Source organism: Cibotium barometz, chromosome 31, assembly GCF_041138505.1.
Source record: "Cibotium barometz isolate CiBa-2024 chromosome 31, ASM4113850v1, whole genome shotgun sequence".
NCBI classification, from domain to species: Eukaryota; Viridiplantae; Streptophyta; class Polypodiopsida; order Cyatheales; family Cibotiaceae; genus Cibotium; species Cibotium barometz.
This window is the reverse complement of record NC_141076.1, coordinates 47,703,031-47,721,646: the sequence shown is the minus strand read 5'-3', so window position 1 is coordinate 47,721,646 and position 18,616 is coordinate 47,703,031. Positions and strand designations below refer to the sequence as shown.

Genomic DNA, 18,616 nt, shown 5'->3' with positions numbered 1-18,616 from the left:
CACGGACCATACATTTAGTATCCTCAAAAGGAAACAACCAGCCCTCTCTTTGCAAAAGAAGACACTGAGAGAAGATTCTTCTTTATCCCAGGCACATACAATACATCCTGAAGGAGAAACTCTGAGCCATTAATGGCTGTAAGCATAACATCCCCTGTGCCCTGAACTGGATAAGAAGCATTATTTGCACACGTAACCTTTCTGCCACAAGAAGAAGGTACCATCTTGCCAAACAAATCCTTTCTGGACGTGATGTGCCTTGAGGCACCACTGTCAAAGAACCATACATCACCACTTTCACTCACACTGAGCGAATGAACCTCATTTGAGGGATCATAGCTGCAAGTAAAGAAGCACCAATCCTCTTCCACAAGGTTGGCTGTGGCATCATCTTTCTTGTTATCCACATCTGAAGAGTCTTCAACTGAATTACCAGACTCTTTCTTCTTTTCCTTGGCTATCCTCTTATAACATTCATGAATATAGTGACCTGGCTTCTTGCAGTAATGGCACTTACCCTTCTTTTTAGGTTTCTGTGCATCATCCTTCTCTTTACTAGATGGCTGTCCTGATTCTGACTTAGGCTTATATGCACCAGATTTTCCTTTGCCCTTGTTCTTGGCAAAGAATGCTTGCTCACCACCCCTTTGCATGACATTTTTCCGAGTCTGCTCTTCCTGCAACAAAAGTCCAACCAATTCCTGAAAGGATAGAGGGACAGGATTACCCCTCATGGACAAGTGAAGAGATGTATGAAAACCCAAATAAGAGCTCGCCGCTCGGTAAAGAGTTAAGTGTAGTGGTGACCATCTCAGCATCAGAAATGATTTCATCAATATTCAAGAGCTGTTCTCTCAAATCCTGAATCTTCGTAAGATGATCCTGCATAGAATCACCCTCATCCATGCACAAGTGTGATAGTTCCCGCTTCAAAAAGGCAACTCTAGCCTCATTGCGAGCCTAAAACATGTGCTCCAAAGTATCCCATGCAGCCTGAGATGTCCTGCATGAACGGATATGCGGAATAATGGACCTCTTAACTGAAAGTGCAATCAAAGAGAGTGCCTGAGCATCCCTGGAATCCCACCTAGTTTGTTCCTGTGTAGGTGCCTGAGGAGCTGGTAGTACAACCTGCTGCCTGCCATGTTGTGGAGGGGTAGCTGGGGCCACATGCATAGGCCTTGCCTCAGCTCCACTTACATAATTCCACAAATTCTTTGCAACTAGCAGATTCCTGATCATAAAGCTCCATAGGGAATAGTTGGTTCCATCCAACTTATCTTCCTGGGCTAAAATCCCAAACACATCAGCAGTGTTCTGTGCCATGAGAGCAAACTGTAACCTGCAAAAGAGACTGACTGCACAAGAGTCCACAAATATTGCTGGAGACTGTCTGTTTCACACAGATAGACAGCACAGCAACAAAAGCCCCAAATTTCTGGTGGCTCAAATTTCTCTGATTCCCACAAAAAACCTGTGGGAGCTGTCACAGATTGTGCAGCAACACAAAAACAGCAAAAGCCCCAAATTTCGGACTTGATTTGCTGACAAAATTCACAGTTAAGCTCCAAAATTCAGCAGGTAGACTCACCCGAGTTGCTGCTGCAGATTGCTGAGGTACGAACTGATGCAGAAGACGGTACAACGCTGTACGGAAGGCTGTACAGACAGCAAACAGCAACCAGCAGGTGCTGTACGGAACTGTACGGACAGAAAACAGCAGATAGGGCTGTACGACAGCTGTACGGCTGCTGTACGATCAGAAAACAGCAGCAAAACTGGTCGTACAGACCTGTACGGACAGAAAAACAGCAACCAGCAGCCACACGTGCTGCACAGATGCTGTACGGCCTGTAGAAAAGCGACCAGCACTGCTTTTTGCACCAGAACAGTGCCCGAGACACACAGAAAGCAGTCGCCCAGGTCTGTAGAAGGAGGGCGACCTGTTTTTCAGCACCAAAAGCAGGCGACGAGCACAGTAGAGAGTGTTCTTCGCGACGAAAGTGCTTCACCAGCAGTAGGGAAGGCGGGAGCAGGAACAACAACCAGCTCTGATACCAATTGTGAGTGAGAGACGGTGTGGAGCACGCGAAGAAACAGAAGAAAAACGTGTGGAGGCCTGGAGCAAAACGATGGAGCTCGAATTATGAAGATAAGATTGTTACAAAACTTAGGGCATATAATAACCCTAACTGGTGCCCGTTTCACATAACGGTAAGTTGGGCGCCTTATTGGGCGCGGGGAAAAAACCTCACTTAAAGTGAGTAAAAAGTGCCCGGCCGGTCCTAATACATTGGCCACTGCCCATAATAATGTCAGGACATTATTTCTAACAAAGGTGACTGTGTAGTCTCGCTGAAGCTCTTGTCTGAGCTAAGTTTGAGTGATTACCTGAGGCAATGCAATTTTTCCCGGAATGCATAAGCCTTTATGGAAGTCGAGGCTTGTCTGCTGAGTTGACACCAACCTGGTTGCAACATCTTTTCTTCAAATCTGATATCACATTCCTTTCCTTTGGAGCATTGTCTTGAGCCTTGATGTTCACCAATGCCCCCTGAGCTCTATGTACAGAAATCTTCATGGACAAGAGTTGCCCACCTCACTGACTCCAGCTTGGTTTGCCCCCTCTTGTGCCACTTCCAACCCTGCACTTGGTTGCCTTAGACCTTCTTGCCCTGCTTCAACCTGCTTTGGTACATAGGTGCATTGATCCCCTCTATGACAAAGTGCCTTTGGCCCCACCTGACACCAAGTGAAACCACCGCGATCCTTTGGCATTCGAACCTTTGCACCTCTTCGGCCTTGGTTCACCCTGACTTGAGTGCTCTAGCTTGCCTTGACACCAAGACTTGCTTTGCCATGCTCTAGCCAAATTGCCCCGAAACTTGGTCGAGCGGTGTTGACCTTTAAGTCTGAATCTACCTGTTCCTGTTCACCAAGGCGCAAAGTCCCTCCACTTAGTCTTGTTTAGGCCCCCATGACACCATAACGACCTTCACATGAGCCTCTGCACCATCACCTTGAACCTTTAGTTCTGAATGTGTCTTTCCGTACTGTGAAGATCCCAGTCTTCATAGACGTCATTCCAACAAGCTCTGCTTGGACGGCTAGGTCCCAAGTTTTACCTGCTTGAACTCCGTCTCGGGCTGTACCTTCTGCTTTGCACCCACTTTGCCCTTTGGCTGGATATGAGTGCTTTCCACAACCAAGTTTCCTTCTAACTTCAGTGAGCCAGTTGCCACTCTCTCCCACCCTACTCCATGCACACTGCCACTTGCACATCCAGTTGTTTCCATCTTTAGGTAACCTGGGCCAAGTCTCCCTTTGGACTTCAGTGAAACGACTGCCACTTCACCTCACCCAACCATCTGTACAACTGCCACTTTGCACAAATGGTTGTTTCCATCTTCCGTTAGCCTTGGCGAGTCAAATGACTCGGGTCCACTCGCCCAACTCTAGTTGTACCTATTCACATCCTCACCCAAAGTGGCTCCGGAGTGCGGGAAGGCAATTACAGTGGACGTATGGAGGGTGGTTGAGAGGTGTGTGTGTGGTAAAGCCCATCAAGTGGGATGTGGGTGTCGAGGTCGGAGAGGATGCGGTAGATGTTGTCACGACCCTGTGTTTTTCTCTGGACAATATGCAGGTGTGCACGGGGACATGGTGGACAGTGTGAATGGCATCAGGTTGGAGTCAAAAAGGGAGCCCATGTGTGGACAACCCCAAGTGTGAAGGGGGGCAAAGAGATTTTAACTCAAAAGGTTTTAAAAACCTTTAAAATCATTTTTAATGCCTTTTATGAAAAAAACGTGGCCCTTATGCTATTTTGGGGCCACGTGTGTGCTTTTCTGAAGAAGAGGGGCTGGCGGGCAGAAAAGAGAGGCGCATGTGCTTTTTGGGTGGCTGCGTGGAAGAGAGGAGAAAGCAGGCCGGTTGACTGCGTGGAGAATAGCCGTACAGTACAGCAGCTGTGAGAAGGCTGGTACAGGCTGGTACGGGTGCTGCAGGTGCAGGTGCCTACTGTGCAGGTGTAAACTTGTACGAACAGGTACATGCAGGCGGATAAGGACAGTTCTGTCCAGCAGGTATAGGCGGGACAGTTCAGTCTTGTACAGCCGTAGGCAGCACATCTCCAGGGTACAGACGGCACATAGAAAGCTAGGCCATGCGTGTGCTTTTTGGCTCGTGGAAAGCAGGCAGACTGCAGCGCTCTCTCTCTCTCTCTCTCTCTCTCTCTCTCTCTCTCTCGCTTGGTGCTCAGGTGGCCAGGACTACAGAGGTGCACATGGTGCTAATCCCTCTTGCAACAGGGTTGTTTTGGGACAGTTTATGGACTGTTTATGGGCTGTTTTTGGTTGGCTGCAAATTCAGCTATGTGCTTGGGTTTTTGGCTGCAAGTACAAGTCTTTTGGCTATGTTTCTTGGCATGGGAGTGATGCAAGCTCGCATGGCTGCGTGCTTATGGAGCAGATTGTTTTCTTCCTGCTAGAAAGGAACAGAGGGACCTACAGTTATGGGCATCTCTATGTTGCCAGATGTTTCGTGAGGGAACAGGTAACTAGATGTATGGAAACAGGACAGAAGTTTCAAAGGGAAACAGGCCTAAGGGTTTCATGTGGAAACAGGTCGTAGGTTTCTCGAGGAAACATGTTTTTGGGTTTCTCCAGGAGATAGGTCACATGCAGGCAGAAGGTACAGGAGTGGACACATGTTTGGTACAGCCTTGCTACTGATTGGACAGGGGATAGGGAATCCATGACAGAGATGGATAGTACCCTTGGAAGGTAGAGAGGGTTTGTACAGGTGTGTCGACTGTATGGTATGCTGTGCTGTGATACTCTTTTGAGAGACAGTTTGGGAGTCTGTGTTGTGATGCAGAAGCACTGGATGTGTCAGGGTGTGATGTTGTTCATAGTGTGAGAGGCTATGGATGGTTGTGGCAGCCTTGATCATGGGAGAAAGCTTCTGTATGCAGACTCAATGTGAGAGAGTCTTTCGATGTGAACAATGGCTGGACTTGTTTGTGGATGCCGAGTGGACAAGAAGCTAGATGCAGGTTCTTTGCAGGCTTCAAGGGTTCTACTGCGACGGCTGAGTTCCCAGCCTTATATTGTAATCAAAGCTCTTATATTCAATTAAAGAAATACCGCAAGGGGCGCCACTGCGGTTTGGGGCCAATCGGTGTCCGTGTACTGTTTGCAGGAGCACTCTAGCTCCCCCTGTTTGTTTTCTTTTTCTAGGGCCTCAATGGCGTTGAAGTGTTTTATGTGCAAGTGTTTGTATCACCGCCCGTCAAGGCTGGTTTACAGATGTGATCAAAATAGATGGAAGAGGTCTCTCTGGTGAAGTGGTATCTTGGACGGTGATGGAGCAAAGCAAGTGGTTGGATGGTGTATCGACATGTGAGGGAGAAGGCTAGGTATGCATGGTCGGTTGCAACACCGAGGGTGCGAGGAGAGATGGTAAACTCCGGAATGAGTGGGATCAGAGAGAGGGACCCCGTTAGATAGTCCACTGTACTGGCTCCATGTCGGAAGGGGTAGGAGGTGAAGGAGTTGGATCTAGGCCATCTAGCCAGGCCATTATAAATGGCTAGCCTATGAGCCCCGCCAAGGGCTAAGAAACTCTCCATTGTCTGTGCGGGCTACCGTATCCTGTGATGTCCGCTCTAGATCCGTACCCACAGTGTCAATCTCCTGGTACATGGGATCATCTGTCTCAAAGAAGGGTACTTGTGCACCTGCGGTGCGGGCATTGAAGTCTCCAGTCAGGAGGATGTCCCCTAGACTGGAAAACTTCATAATGTCATCATAAAGGGGCAGGTACGGGGACTCTCCTTGGGTGGCATATTTAGAATTGGAGGGTGCAAAGTAGCACACTGCAAGGTAGATGTCTCGGGCCCTCTGTGTCTGCATCCTCACCCACAAAAACGGTGTGGCCTCATCCCGTCCGACCACTTGTAGCACATGTTGAAGCTCCTCCCGACCCTCGGGCACCCCATACTGTGCGTGGGTGTGGGCGGTGAACAGACTCCCATCTGTATGCTCTCACCTTTGGAAGCCGACTCCATTGGCACTGATGTGTCTCTGTGTATAAGACCAAGTCTCTCCCTCTAAATGTCTCCTCGAACAGACCTGCATCTGTCCTTAAGGCGCCATTGTAGTTCCAAACCACAATCTCTAGCTTGGTCTCATAGGTCTCGCACTGTCATTGGGCACGTCGCTCGGTGATGATCACCCTCCCATCTCTGTACACTACCCATTTCCTTGTCTTCCGTGCATCCAAGATGCGTGGCATGCACTCCCTCCTGTGTGCCACATGTGCTAGTGTGAGATCGTCTTCGGGGTAAGTCTTCTCTCCTTTTAGTGCCTGCCTTTTGGTAAGGAATGCTTGCCTTGCCTCCTACCCCACAAACTTGAGGATAAGTGCGCGTTCCTTGGTGGTGTCTTTGCCCACCCTCCATGCCTCGACGAAGGGCGTATCAACGATTTCCAGCTTTCTGCATAGTGCTATGGCGTCCTCTTTCGGCGAGGCTCCTTCCTTTCATCCCACCACTTTCACATTCAATGCCCTAATCTTCCTTCTTTTCTCCTCTTCGAGTGTGTCATTGATGATGTTTGGGGATGATGGTGGGTTCCGTTGCTTCTTGGCAACCTCAATCCAGCTGCCTGCTTCTTCCACTTGTTTCTATGTCTTCTTAATCACCTCGGCCCATGTGGTTGCCTCGTTTGCCTTCTGCCCCTCTTGTTCCTGCCACCTGGAGGGTCTTCATTTGCTCTCTAAGTGTATTCAGCTCATCATTGAGGGATAGTTGAATTTCTCCTTCTTCGAATTGAGTATGCCCTCAAGGAATCGTTTTCCACTTTAAGGGTGGCGACTTGGGCCTCTAGCTCTGTGATTAGTGAGGTGTGGTGGCTGGTTTTTGCGTCCAACATTTGGACCATTTCCTCCTCCATCTTTCTTAGCTGAGTTGCCATGTATGCCTGCATGTCCGCCTTCCACCTGATCAACAAATGATCCTGTGTAGAGGGAGATATGCTGTGATCAGCTAATGACGATACCCGCCTCAGCGAGAATCGATCTGATGGTGGAGTGAATGCCATATCTCTGTGATGGGAGCGTGTCATGTCGGCGGAGAACCTCACGAATCTGTGTGTGGTGGAGGGACTTGATGCTCTAAGTCGGGGATGTCTGGCTTGCAAAATGGATCGAGCTCTCTCGCTAAGAACTCCTGTGGGCGGTGGCGCTAGAGTGTGGGTACGGGTGGTGGACTCTGATGACGTAGTAGAGGAATTGTTGTGGGCAGTGGATTCTGATGTGGACTTGTGTACCACAAAAAAATTTGTGATGGCTCTCTGTGAGGTGTCGTGTCGGAGCCGGGGCTGTCTCTCAGCATGTTGCCTCAACACTACATCCTTGTGTCGTTTGAGCTCCATCAAGTATATGCTCAAGCACCTCTGATCCTCAAACTGTACCACCCGTGTGAGTGGTCCGAATCCCTCTCAGAAGAGGCAGTAGAATCTCCCCCGTATCTCGTAGTAAGCTGGGTGACTGAACATATAATGGCCGTGATCCTCTACTGCTCCTGTGGTGCATACTATGCATGTCCTCTCCTCATGTGGGATATCCTCAAGTCTGCCAATGTCTACTTTGAGGCGATGGGTGGAAACCCTGAGCTGGCTAATCGTGATACGCATAGCAGGTGGCATGTGTATCTGTATGTATCTCGGGATCTCAAAGAATCCATCCTTGGAGAGTCTCAAGAAGTGATCTTTGTAGAACTCACAGTTCTTACCAATCTCTGACGGAGACACCCATGTCTGGCGTATGTGTAGCCCGAGTAGATCTAACTGGATGATCCGGTTGATCTCCTGTCGTGAGAGATCAAGGTAGGGGGAGTCCAGGCTATACTGAAATGGGGGGAGATAGTCCATCTGTATGCCATGTGCATGAAACCACTTGACTACATCAGAGTACCATGCATGTGTCGGTAATGGTGGTGCCTGTGTCTCTGAGGAGGAGGGCAGTCCAGCTCGTCTCAATCGCTCCCTCTCCCTCTCCCTCTCGCAGTATAATTGCATAGAGGACTCTAGTGCTAGTCGTGGGAGGCAATCTTTGTCAAGCGTGTATATAAGTGACACTGTGAAAAAGGGCATCTGTAACCAGTGGGGCCACCCCAAACTCTTCATGTAGAAATGTGGTACAGATGGCTTGCTCCTGATCATGTGTGACAACATCCTCACCTATAGCCTCTCTATGCTCCTCCAGTGATCCTTCCCTAGGCCTGGCCCCCAAAAGGGTGCACCATACATAGTCGTTGGTCGTGCTAGAGTATCAAAGAGTCAACACTTAGTGCAAGGTTCTTGGAAATGTGCCTTGAAACACTGTCTCTGCATACGGGCTAGGGAGGCATGCCCCCTCGCAAGCGGGTCATTGTAGTTGTGGCCATGCAGCACAAAGGGCCTGTAAAAGTGACTCCTAGATACACATACTTTTACAATCTCCACTGGGGCATCTTTGTATATGAACGAAAATCGTGAGGCGACTGCATAAGATGTGTTGAAAACCATAACCTTGGTTTTGCCCAAATTGACCGTAAGGTCTCTCCCTACAAAATCTGTCCAATGCATTTAAGTGTTTCTGTAAACCCTCAGCTAAATTTGAGATCAAGACAATGTCGTCAGCATATAGCAATATGGTTACTACTATTTGAGCTAATGGTGAACCTCTACCTTCGAAACTATCCACAAATACTGTGATCTCATCAATGTATAGGCCAAAGAGTGTAGTGAGAGTGGGCAGCCCTGCTTAACCCCAATAGTGCTACATATATCTCCTGAGGTCCCACGGGGCGCACGTACTCAGCCAAGTACTGCCTCATATAGTGCCATCACACCCCATATCATCTCATGTGAGAACTGGAGCTCTTGCAAGCGTCCTATTAGACGGGATCGAGGGACGGAGTCAAAGGCTTTGCGGAAATCCACAAAGCAGCAATACACATGTCTCTTTGAGGACCTCACCTCCTTTATGATATCTCGTAAGTAAAGATATGGTTCAGTGTGGAGAAGTTTCTCTTAAAGCTTGCCTAGCTTGATGCTCTGTTTCCCATCCTCTCTGCCATAGAGATCATCATGTCCTCTAGTATTGCCCCATAGATTTTGGCCATTGTGTGACCAATCATGATAGTCTTGTAGTTACCTAGGTTTGCGGGGTCTCTTGCTTTGCGGATGGGGACATTGATGTTGGTAGTCTAGTAGAGAGAGAGAGAGAGAGAGAGAGAGAGAGAGAGAGAGAGAGAGGAGATGAGATATTAACGTCCTCAAAAGGCCAAAATGACCTATGAGACCAAAAAGGTTACAACAATTGGTGGATCTGATACAATGTATGTGTAAGAAAAGCTAAAACAACTAAACAACTAACTGAAATTGAAACAACAACTATAAGGAAAAGTAAGGTACTAGGAGCTCCTAATGGATAACATCTGGGAAGGAAAACTCCAGCAACAAAGGTAAGCATCATATACATCACTATCCAAAGATGTCTCTCATCGGTCGATGGTGGATATCCTCAATGTCCTCCATGGTGAGTACTTTGACTGGACGTCTCCCATGCCGTGCTAGTATGGTCTTGATCCTTTGTAGTCTCCGTCGGTGTTGGGATGGGCCTCTCATCTTGGGGCGCCAGGACCGCCCCAGCTCTACAGCCCGATCAATCAGTGTATACATCTGGTGCGGCTATACTCTGGGGCTAGCTGCAATGCCTGTTGGCCTGAATGCTCAATCTCTGGTCGAAAGAAGTCTATAATCTGCCTTTGTAGGTGTCTCTCCCTCTCTGATCCCCTCCCTCTCAAGAGACCCTCTCTATGTCTACGCAGCTCCAGCAAGTATAATCCGAGGCATCTCTGATCCTGGTATCTCATGACTCTAGAAAGTGGTCCGAAACCCTCTCTGAACAGGTAGTGAAAACGGCCTCGTATCTGATAATATACTGGACAGTGACATATGTAATGTAACTCTGTCTCTGGCTCCATCTGGCACAGCTAACAAATCCTGGACTCAGCTGGTACTCCTCTGAACCTGCCAGTCTCAATCTCTAGCTGGTGTGAGGATGTGCGCATCTGACCAATAGCACACCGTACCCCATGAGAAAGATGAGTATCCATGTAGCTGGGTCTAATCACAAACCCATCCTCCGTGAGCTGGAGAAGATGATCTCTATAGAAAGCCATCTTCGTACCAAGCTCGTGTGTCGGCTGTATCCATGTCCTCCTAGTGTCGAGCTGAGTCAAGTCCTGCCTGATAAGTCTGGTAATCTCTGCCCGTGTGAGAGAGAGGGAGGGTGCATCCAGGGAGTACTGAAATGGAGGTAGCCTGTCCATGCTAAAGCCATGCAGTTGGAACCAAGCTGTCATCTGTGCATACCAACATGATCCGTCTCCCTGTGATGCCAACTGTCGTGAAGACTCCAGGGCTAAGCGAGCATATTTGTCTCTAGGGAGAGCCCAAGTGCTATGTATAAAGGAGACTGATCGAGTGAGTGCCTCTACTACCGATGGGGGGGCAGCCATCTCTGCACGGATAATATCAGTGGTAGAGAGAGAGAGAGAGAGAGAGAGAGAGAGAGAGAGAGATTAAGCGTCTAGTAAAGACCCAATAGGCCTGTGAGACCAAAGTGATACAATAATGCCGATGGCTCTCTCATCAAGGAACGGAAAACAAAATAGAAACAAACAAAAACTATCTCACTCGAGTGATACAAAATTGTTCATGGAAAGAATACCAAGAATATGAACATGAAACATGAGAGGAGCATCAACCCCCAATAGATGATATACCACTCTCCAAAATGTTAAGCATGTGGCTAATGAGGATGGCCAAGAGGTCTCCCTCAGCTACGTCACGTGGAAAGGTAGCTTGATAGTAATGTAGCATGTCTTGAATTTGGAGTTGATGAGAGGATTGTGGTCGACGTCCGGGGGGCTAGGGACGTTGTGTCACATGCACTCTGCACTCAGTGCAGATGGCTCATCATCAGAAGTGCAACAGTTGTACAGTTTTAGAACCCAATAGGATGATAATTGTCGTACGCCGTGACCCCATTGTACATCCTCAGTCCAGGATAAGTCAGGCACGAGCTACGTAGGTCATTCCTCAGCCTTAGCGGGTCAGTTAGTCAGTCAAGTCCCTTAACCCACTTGGAGAGAATCATTCATGCATGTAGAGTCAGTAGAAGCCTTAGGGTTTGCATCAGAAAGCACTCTGCATCCTGCATAATATGCATTTATATGCCTGTGCATCATTTAGAACATCCCAGAAGCCTTAGGGAATTTACTAGGATTTATCTGGTATTTTTTCCATATTTAATAGTATTTATTTAGCATTATTAGCATTATTGGGCATTTATAAATATAAACTTTATTAAATGACCAACCTCCAGTTAGTATAAATAGGCTTGCATAGGGCTTAGTTTCTCATTCAGTCTTCATTGTGCTAAGAGCTCTCCTCCTCAGCCCCAGGAGTATCCTTGCCTTCAGTCCTAGACTAATCCAGCCCTTGGAGCTCATAAGCTTGCTTCTCCAGCCCCTTGAGAACCCTTGCTTCAGTCAGCCCTAGGCGCCTGCCTTCAGCATCCAATCAGCCCCTTGAGAACCCTTGCTTCAGTCAGCCCTAGGCGCCTGCCTTCAGCATCCAATCAGCCCTGATTCAGCATCACTTCAGGCCTAGATTCAGCATACAAACCAGCCCAGTTCAACGCCAGCAATCAGCCAGCAGACCTGCGTTTCTGTCCAGCTGTACAGCAGCCTCAGAACACCTGCGTTTCTGTCCAGCAGCCTCAGAACACCTGCGTTTTCAGTCCAGCAGCTTCCCTACAGGTCTGCGTTTCTGTCCACAGCAGTTTCCAGCCCTGAATCAACAGTTTGGGTGAAATGGGTTGATGAAACATGCATGTATAAGGAGCCTGCAAGGCAACAGGAGCCTGGCAGAGTCATCTTTGATGATGATGGACATCATGGACAACAACCAAGGGCTGTAAATCAGCCATTACAGCAACAAAACCAGCCCTTAAATGGTGCTGAAAATGGTCCAAATGGACAGCCAGAGATGGCAGAAGATATCCCTATGGATATCCCATAGTTAGAGGAGATACCGGGCATGATCTTTCAACCTTATGGCATGGAATAGGAGCCACCAATAGGTGATATGCAGGCTGGACAGCAACCTGCAAATGATGGTCATTGGGTACGGAAGTCCACAGGACCCTCCAGACCCCTTGACAGGTTTGTTCCAGGGGTTGACTACTTGATGCTCACTGACTGTGGGGAGCCCTCTTGTTATAAGGAGGCTTTACAGAGGGCAGACAAGGCTCTTTGGGAGCGTGCTATGAAGTCAGAGATGGATTCTCTGCACAAAAATGGAACATGGAAGTTGGTGCATTTGCCTACAGGCAAGAAGGTTTTGCCATGCAAGTGGGTTTACAGGCTCAAAGTTGCACCTGATGCAAAGCCAAGATACAAAGCCAGGTTAGTGGCTAAGGGCTTCAAGCAGGAATATGGTGTGGACTTTGATGAGATCTTCTCTCCAGTGGTCAAAATGACCACACTTAGCTTTGGTTGCTCATGATGATCTGGATTTGATTCAGATGGATGTGAAGACTGCTTTTCTTCACGGTGATCTCCATGAGGAGATATATATGCAACAGCCAGAGGGTTATGCAGTGAATGGAAAGGAGAAGCTTGTATGCAAGCTGAAAAAGAGTCTTTATGGGCTCAAACAGGCACCGAGGGAATGGTATCATAAATTTGATACATTCATGAAATCCCAGGATTTCAGGAGGAGTGACATAGATCATTGCTTATACACCAAGAAAGCTTTGGATGGCAGTCTATTGATCCTCATCTTGTATGTTGATGATATGTTGATTGCCGGGAAATCTCGTAAAGAGATGGATGCCTTGAAAAGAGGCTGCATCAGACCTTTGATATGAAGGATTTGGGTGATGCAAATCACATTTTGGGTATGCGGATACTTCGGGACAGAAATCAGCATGTGTTGTATTTGTCTAAGAAGGAATACATTGGCAAAGTTTTGCAGAGGTTCAATATGGAAGGGGGAAGAAGACTAGTACTCCTTTGCCTCCATATGTGAAACTCAGTGCTATGGACAGCCCACAATCGGATAGTGACAGGGCTGATATGGCCAAGATTCCGTATGCTTCAGCTTGTGGCAGTCTCATGTATGCCATGGTTGCTACCAGGCCGGACATTGCATTTGCAGTGGGAGTGGTTACTAGATACATGGCCAAGCCTGGCAAGAAGCATTGGGAAGCAGTGAAAGGTGTCATGAGATACTTGAAGGACACACAGGATATGTGCATCTGCTTTGGCAAATAGGATGCATTAGTGCATGGTCACACGGATTCAGATTATGCCAGTCATCCAGATAACCGGAAGTCTACTACTGGTTATGTGTTTACATTCACAGGAGGTGCTGTGTCATGGATATCCAGGATGCAGAAGTGCACTGCCTTATCTACTACAGAGGCCGAGTATATTGCAGCCACAGAGGCTTGCAAGGAGGCATTATGGCTATCTCGGTTAGTGGTTGATTTGGGTTATACAGGGGATATTCCATTCTTGCATTGTGACAGTCAGAGTGCCATCCAGTTGGCAAAGAACCCTGTCTTTCATGCAAAGACGAAGCATGTGGATGTGAAGTATCACTTCATCAGAGAGGTGATAGAGAACAAGCTGATTCAGCTTGTCAAGATTCATACGGATGACAACCCGGTTGATCTGTTGACAAAGAGTTTGCCTCCAGAGCGGTTTGCTCATTGCAGACACTTGATGGGCATTGGATGAGGCCAGTTTCAGCCTTGATATGGCCTTGTATATTATCATGTACATACTGATTTTTTTCTTTTCCTTCACTTAAGGGCACATTGCCTTTAAGTGGGAGGTTGTTGGGGTAAAGGCATTATGTCCACCCTTATAGTGTGTACAAGCCCATAAGTTTTATAGTACATAGTACACTTAGTACTTTTAATGTACTAAGTGTACTATGTGTACTAGAGCAAATATACATGTGTGATAGGAGAGTCACACACTCATACTTTGTGAGTTGACTTATCCCCACATGTTTCTCTCTCTTTCTCTCTCTTCTTCTCTGTGTGTGTCTCCCACATGAAACCCTAATTGTTTCAGCTGAGCTTCTTTAGCTCCCTTCAATGCCTCCCTGAGGATAACCCCCAGTCATGGATTGGAACACAGAGCCACCACCAAAATAACCTGGATGCATAGACTGTTGAGGAATAGATGGCTGTCCGAAAAAGGAACTCTGTGAGTTGGCACCAAAAGTATGTTGCATGTTCGGAAACTGTCCAAAAGATGGATCCTGTGGGACGGCACCACTATGACCCTGAGGTAGGTTCTTAGAACGCACCTTCTTCTTCTTCTTTTCAGGCTCAGAACGGGATCTCATAAATTCAGCAAACTTCTCACTTTGTGTGAGCTGCATAAACACATCCATTTCACCTGCCAAACGATTTTTAAACTGAGCATCATCTTCCTCTTTACTAGGCATATCTTCTGGCTGTGTTACATCCTCATAATGTTCATCATCTGCACCCTGTTCTCCTGCAAGAATATCCTCAGATTCATTTCTCTCAGGAGAGGTCTCTTGCTCTTCCTCTTCATAATAAAAATATTCATCTTCTGTGTCAGACATGCTGCTGAATTTTTCAGCAATGACTTTCCTCGAGTCAACCCCGAGCTCACCCCCTTAAGAAAGTTGATGATGGGTCCCAGCAGCGGAACCTTGAAACCGGCCTCTGGTAGAAACCAAAGTGCGGTAGACTAGCAGTCACCCTTCCACTTGTAGTCCAAATAAATAACGAAATTATCTGGAGCTAGAATGCCCCAGAACTGAAATGAAATCGACACTTGTTGGTCCCAAAGCTTGGCGCCCCTTTCGGTATTTCTTTATTCAAATTCAATGAGATGTAAAACTGAGTACAACAAAGCCAGCCAGGAGAATAAACCTGTATGTCCAATCTGGCAGCCCTCAAGACCTCTTAGCACAGAGGATTCACACAGATCTGTGTCCCACAAAAGCAACACACTGTGCTTCCCTCTGATCAACCAAGACAATTCTGCAGGGCAGCCTTGAGCACACATCTGGCATATTCCATGAACATGGTTCCACAACTCAGTTCAAATATACATCCACTGTCCAGCCTCTGTTTCCACCCTTCAAACTGCCATACCCCTCCTCTCACAAGGGGCTAGATGACAACTCTGCAGCAGCAGACATAAGTCAGTGGAAAGAAAGAAAGATGGACAAGTTCAGAGCTTACCAATTCGATGTGTGGTTCTGCACTCGTGGGACAGCTCGTACCAGTCTATACTTGACAAAGACTGTCTGTACCCTCCTCCCTGCAACCACCTGACTGATGCATCAACTATACTCTGATAAAGCACCGCCTGCAGCTGGAGATGCACCGCCTGCAATCTGTTCAGGACTGAACAGATTGGAAGCCTGCAATCTGTTCAGGACTGAACAGATTGGAAGCCGGCTGTACCTGTCCGTACAGGCCAGTAAAACCTACTGTACCTGTCCGTACAGTTTTGTACGTGCAGATTCCACCGCATGTACCTGCTGCTGTCTGTACTCTGCTAGCATCGCCTGAACTAGCCTGTGCGCAGCAACCCCGTACTACGTGCAGTCGTACAGCAGCCAACAATACGGACTGTACTTGTTGTCCGTACCTGCCAGCGCCGCCTGAACCTGGAGCAGCCGACTGTACCTGCAGCTGTCGACTGTACCTGCTTGCACTAGAACTGCAGCCGCCTGACTGTACGGCCTGTTTTCCACGTGCTCTGTACGGCCTATCGAGCAATCCACTATGCAACCAGTTGACTCACGTTTCCCTCCTCCTCAACGCATGTAGTTTGCACGCTTCCCCCAAAAGCAAGAGAGAGAGAAAGATGAGAGAGGCGTGTACCAAAAGTGGAGTTGCCCCTCTCTCCAAAAATATCCTAGGGGCCCTTTAATAAGTTTATTAAACTTATTAAAGGTCACTTATGCCTAGGGGCCACCCCAAGGTTTAAACATTAAAAATATTAATGTCCTTGGTCCCCCTTCACACTTGAGGATGTCCACACATCATACCATTTGTCTGGGCACCCCAAATATGAATCATTTAATATTTATCTTGCTCACCACCCACCATGCCCACACTTGTGCTGTTTCATTTTCACAGGGTCATGACACCATCCTCTGTAAGCCTCATGAAAGTATCCATGTAGTACTGCCGTTTGTGTGAGAGTGGCTCATGTGTTGTGATCCAGGTATCCTGTATGTATAGTTCCAATAAATCATATCTGATCACCCGGTTTCTGTCATCCTGAGAGAGCCTGATGATCAAGGAGTCTAGGTCATACTGGAGTGGGGGGAAGTGATCCATCTTGAGTCCCTACCTCGTGAACCAGGTGCATACTCGGTTGTACCTTCACTCCTGCCCATCTACTGCTAGCGGTTGGGAGGATTGTAGGGCGAGCCTCGGGAGTCTCCGGGGGGCCATGGCACTGATCCTGTGAATGTATGTTACTGTTTGGAAGAGTGCCTCTACTACCATGGGTGCTGTAGCAAACTCTGCCAAGATAATATCATGTGGGACCGATGGTTTACTGCGTATCATACGGGAGAGCATCATGACCTTGGGCCTCTCTATCTTTGGCCATTTGGCCGCTGTAAGATCAGGTGCCCAAAAGGGTGCTCCATACATCAATGCCGGAGTGACCAAGGTGTCAAATAGCCACATCTTGGTCCTCGGCTCCGGGGCCTACGAGACCAAAGTGATACAATAATGTCCATGGCATATCTCATCTCACTGGGGTGATACAAAACTATCCATGGAATCTCGTCATGGAATACCAGGAACATGGAACATGAGAGAGAGAGAAAGATATATTAAGCATCTACTAAAGTCCCAATGGGCCTATGAGACCAAAGTAGTACAATAATGTCCATGGCATATCTCATCATGGAATGGAAAATAAAACAGAATGAAAACATACATATAGCTATCTCACTGGGGTGATACAAAACTGTCCATGGAAACTCGTCATGGAAAAGTAAGAACATAAAAACATGGGAGCAACATCAGCTCCGAGTAGATGGTATACCACTCTCCAAAAAGAGAGAGAGAGAGAGAGAGAGAGAGAGAGAGAGAGAGAGAGATCATAATATGCCATGGTTTTATAGAAATACAAGGGGAGAAGAAGTTGAGCAACCACCTCCTTGCATGTCTGATGTCTTTCGGTGTCTGGGAAAAGCCTCGCGGATCGCACTTGGAGCCATCTGCCGGCATTTGCGATTGCGAAGCGAGTAAGCTTTTGTTGAGTTTTAAAAATATTTCTTCAAATTAACGAGGCATTATAGCATAGATTTCTGCTGCCATGATCTTGGCTTGAGAATTTCAAAATCATTTTTTACCTGACCTTTTTGCAGTTCTTTTTACTCTCTCTTGGATGATTGTCCATTACCCGACAACAGTGCTTCTTCATCAGTATTAGTGGCAACACATTTTCACGATTGTGGTCCCAACATGAAGGGCTCTATTGGTGCAGAAGGCTGCTTGCAAGAGTTGGAGAAAGGATTGCTCACATTGATTGCATCTGACTCTCCTGGGTTGCAGGTAGTTTTTGGATTGGTTAAGCATTGTTATGTTGATTAAGGTGCCTCAATTATGCTTGTTCTGCATTTTTGTGTTCCAATCAACTTTCTTCAAGCTTCAATATAATAATTAAAGGAATCATGTAGCCTGTTGATCTGTTTGAACTCTAAGCAATTAGAGGCATGGGCAGAATTTGAATTCAAGCAAGGCAGTTCCCCAGAGCCGTGGACGGGGTTACTATTAGAAACTCTGGCTAGTTATGAAATTCGTGCAAATGCTTTTGTGCATGGGTGGGTGGTGTTTACTGTGGGATCTTGGACTTACAGGTTTGTGATATGAATGGTCATTGGTACCTTGCGGACATTGGGTTACGAGCAGGAGATCTTCTGGTAATTACAGGGAGATCTCTCCAACATGTAACAGCAGGCATTCATCATGCATGTGCCTATCGGGTAGCTCCTTTAACATCATTAGTTGGTCCTACCTCTGCTGGAAGGTGAGTTCAGCTCTTCATTCTGCCTGTTGGTGCTGTTATATTTGTAAATAGCAACATATTGCCTCATAGCTTTCTCTGTGTTACCTGCAGAACTTCCTTGACATTTAGGCTTATGCCACGCGGCACTGAGACACTAGATGGATCTGCTATGGCAGATGCTGGCCATGCTGTTTCTGAAGGTTTTGGCCCTGTGCCAGTGTCCAAGTTCATGGAAGGTTTGAATGTTGCAGATGCTGTGGCAGGAAACAGGGGAGAAAGTCCCTTGGTAAGTCTTTATGGACCTAGTATACATCATAATTCACCAAAGGTCTCCCACTGTGGGGACGCTTACTTTTTGATGCGAGAGAGGGTACTGAAATACATGCCACAAGGGTTGATCCAACCCTGTACCTCTCTTTTGAGAGGCAAGGGCACAACCATTGGGCTAAAGCCTGGGAGGGGAAG

The 18,616-nt window shown here is 47.4% G+C and overlaps 1 protein-coding gene across 2 annotated transcripts in view; it reads left to right on the top strand.

Moving 5' to 3' along the window:
• The window catches only part of LOC147620948 (uncharacterized), a 64,874-nt gene that overhangs the window by 8,046 nt on the left and 38,212 nt on the right, over positions 1 to 18,616 (top strand). For both annotated transcript variants that reach the window (XM_086825219.1, XM_086825218.1), the window contains exons 2-5: positions 17,265 to 17,387; positions 17,511 to 17,697; positions 18,003 to 18,172; positions 18,263 to 18,437. In XM_086825219.1, coding sequence (XP_086681345.1) covers positions 17,265 to 17,387; positions 17,511 to 17,697; positions 18,003 to 18,172; positions 18,263 to 18,437 — 655 coding nt within the window. The remainder of the gene's footprint in view (positions 1 to 17,264; positions 17,388 to 17,510; positions 17,698 to 18,002; positions 18,173 to 18,262; positions 18,438 to 18,616) is intronic.